Here is a 3,077-nt window from a genome sequence, read left to right on the forward strand (position 1 = left end):
ATGGTATTATTTAGTGTGTAATGTACCTTTAAGAGTAATATGTGCTAGATAAGATCACATGATCTGTAGTAACAATAGAGAGTAGCTTGGGCTACCTCAGCAGTCAATGCAGAGATGGAGTTGGAGTTGAAAGCACACGTGTAGTTGCTGCTGAGCATATTATCAATAAACTTAATGTTTCCACCCAAGCGGTGTCCACAGATCAACTCTATCACTAATAGCACAACTTGGCTACCCTACAACATCATTACTGATTAACGTCCTTTCTGGCCCTGAAAAACTAACTTTATATTTCACTGCTGCACGCCAATACACCCTCTTGATTTGGCGACAGATTTAAACTGAGAGATTGCCAGATACTTGTGAGCAGCTTTCTTAGAGGTAACTTTGCCTTGCCACTGAGTGCAAAAGCCAAGCTATTGTACAGGAACAAATTCATTAATTCCTCACCTGCAGCGAGCAAAGGGAAATACCTTGCTGTTTCATCAATGCTCGAACGAGTGATCCCAGAAGGGAGGTCGCTCACTCAGAGACCAAGTCTGGACTTTAGCTCCTTTGAAAAAGACCCTGGAGATTTATTTCAAAATTTAAATTTTTTTTATTAAATGTTATACTCTCAAAAATAACATAACATCCATATTTGTTCCATTCAACTGACTAGGATTTTTCAAAAATACTCTTGATTTTAAAAATTCTCTAATTTTATTGCAACAATAAATTCAAACATGAAACATTTTTTTAAAATTGTACCTAAATATATATATACATATATATATATATGTGTGTGTGTTATTAAAAGCGCACATTACAACCTTTATTGAGGTAATAACTGCATCCCACCAGGGGAACACATCCTCAATTCTTAAAGTTCAGAAATATCAGGATAATCATTCAGCAAGGTTTGAAAGTGAAGGGGGTAAATAAAGTAAAACGATGACATGATCATTAACCTTTCAAAACTCACAGACTATCAGAGGGAGGGAAAACTTTGAGGTTGTGATAGAAAATTAGCTGGAATCGGAGACAGTGTGATGATTCTCAGTATTGCACCATGAGGACATATAGAGAGGGGGAATATTGTTACAAAGAGGTTAGGCCAGGGTGTGGAGGAACAGGAAGAGAGAGTTTGTCTGTCAGGTCACAATATTTTGTACACCAGCTTAGTGTAGAGCTGGTGAATAGTTTTCAGGAATGTATATTTCACAATGAAGTGATATAGAGTGGTAAATGTGGTGCACCTGACCAACAAAAACAACTAAAATTTCCAAACTCAGTCACAGATTGAACTGCAGTCATTGGACAAAAAAGAATATCCAAATGAGGCTTCTCAAGGTTAACATTGAAGGTTGTTGAGGTGATGTGGAAAATACTTCACTCAGCATCTAATTGGTGCTGGGGCTAATTTACTGTGCTTAGCACTTAGATTAGCTCATCATTGAAAATAAATTATTTTCACCCCTCCCTGTGCCACATCTGGCCTGGGGCTGACCCTCGCTGTGCCACACCTGATTTTAAGATGCCTAAAGGTTTCTCTGACTATAAATGAATGTTCAATACACAAACAAAATATTACCTTTCAAAAGAAGGTTCAGAGAAGTACCAAATGCACATTTATCTAGCTGTGGAATATATCTTTACATTTTGGTCTCATTGACCTCATTAAGTTGGAATCCAGGGTTGTCATAAGCTTTCTTCTCTTTGAGTTTGGCTTCTTTCTCAGTCTGCAGGCAGTAGGCACAATGCGGAGTGTCCACCTGCACAGTCTTACCAAAGTTGGAGAAATCAACTCTGTATTTCCCTTCTTTAGATTTGGAGACAATGGGGGCAAACCTGTAGCCCCAGAATACTTCATCTGGGATGTAAGAGGTTCTCACCTGGCAGGTGGCACTGGTGGCTTCTATTGTGCCATCTAAAAAGACCACCAACTCAAAGTCTTGCTGCTTGATGGTCTCAGCAGACATCTCATAAAAGGGACTGGTTTTGTCAATGATGTGATAGATGGTGAGAGGAGATATGAAGAATAGATTCTCGTTCCCAGCATCAACAATAAAATCAATGTTGACTTGATCCATTATGATGGTTTCACCCTCTAGGGTCACTGTGGTTTTCAAAAGTTTTCCATAAATATGGCTGCCAATCAGAAGGCTTTTCCTGAGATTGGCTACTCGAATCAGGAGACACAGTTTTCCCCCACGCTTGCTGATGACAGCACTCTTGCTGAATGTGATGGTTTTGGCTCGTTTCTTTGGTCTGGAGATCTTGGCCAAGATGGCACCACACATGAAGGAATTAATGATGACTCCAAGGATGGATTGAGTTACCAAGAGGAATATGGCTTCACCGCACTGCTCAGTCACACATCTGAAGCCATAGCCAATAGTGACCTGAGTCTCAAGTGAGAAGAGAAAGGCCGATGTCAGTCCATTGATGTTCTGCACACAAGGAGCATGATTCTCACTGGGTGAAAATTCAGGAAGATCCTTGTGCATGTATGCGACAGCGTACCACAACAAGCCAAAGAGGAACCAGCTTCCCAGAAAGGCTGAAATAAAGATGGTCATCTGATACCTCCACTTAAGGTCAAGGACAGTTGTCCAAATATCCACAAGGAAGCCAATCCTTGAATGTTCCTTGACATTTCCAAATTCTATGTTACACCTCCCATCTTTAGAGACAAGACGAGCTCTCTGACGATTACGCTCTGTTAGGTTTCTGGTGAATCTCCTGCGGAGGTATTTGAACATTCCGCGGAAAAATACCTTTTAACCTGTGAAGACAATGCCAAAGAATACATTAAACTCAATTATTTACCCTCCAGTGATCTTAGAGTACCCTCCGAACACATTTCAATCACAAACTGAAGAGGAAACTGGATTTTCTCACGTCTGTTTTAATTAAAATGTACAACCTAATTTCTATTAATGTGTTGAATCTAGATGTTTGATTAATTGAAAAGTCGATGGGAAATAGCTACAAGTGTTTAACACAATAACGGGTTAGATATTGTTAAAAATCTGACAATCTGTTAATGTTCAACTGCTAGTTAACACTAACAAGGCAAATAATGATGATAAGAG

General features: G+C 39.5%; 1 protein-coding gene across 1 annotated transcript; it reads right to left on the reverse strand.

Moving 5' to 3' along the window:
- Window positions 1-1,634: 1,634 nt before the first annotated feature.
- On the reverse strand, window positions 1,635-2,744 carry LOC121269675 (ATP-sensitive inward rectifier potassium channel 1-like). The gene has a single exon (XM_041174475.1). The coding sequence runs from the start codon at window positions 2,742-2,744 to the stop codon at window positions 1,635-1,637; it is 1,110 nt and encodes a 369-aa protein (XP_041030409.1).
- Between the last annotated feature and the right edge of the window lie 333 nt (window positions 2,745-3,077).

The sequence above is a fragment of the Carcharodon carcharias genome, chromosome 25 (assembly GCF_017639515.1).
Source record: "Carcharodon carcharias isolate sCarCar2 chromosome 25, sCarCar2.pri, whole genome shotgun sequence".
NCBI lineage: Eukaryota > Metazoa > Chordata > Chondrichthyes > Lamniformes > Lamnidae > Carcharodon > Carcharodon carcharias.

Bases quoted from the DNA above. Each gene is read 5' to 3' on its own strand.
- LOC121269675 (XM_041174475.1), bottom strand. From the start codon at position 2,744: ATGTTCAAATACCTCCGCAGGAGATTCACCAGAAACCTAACAGAGCGT.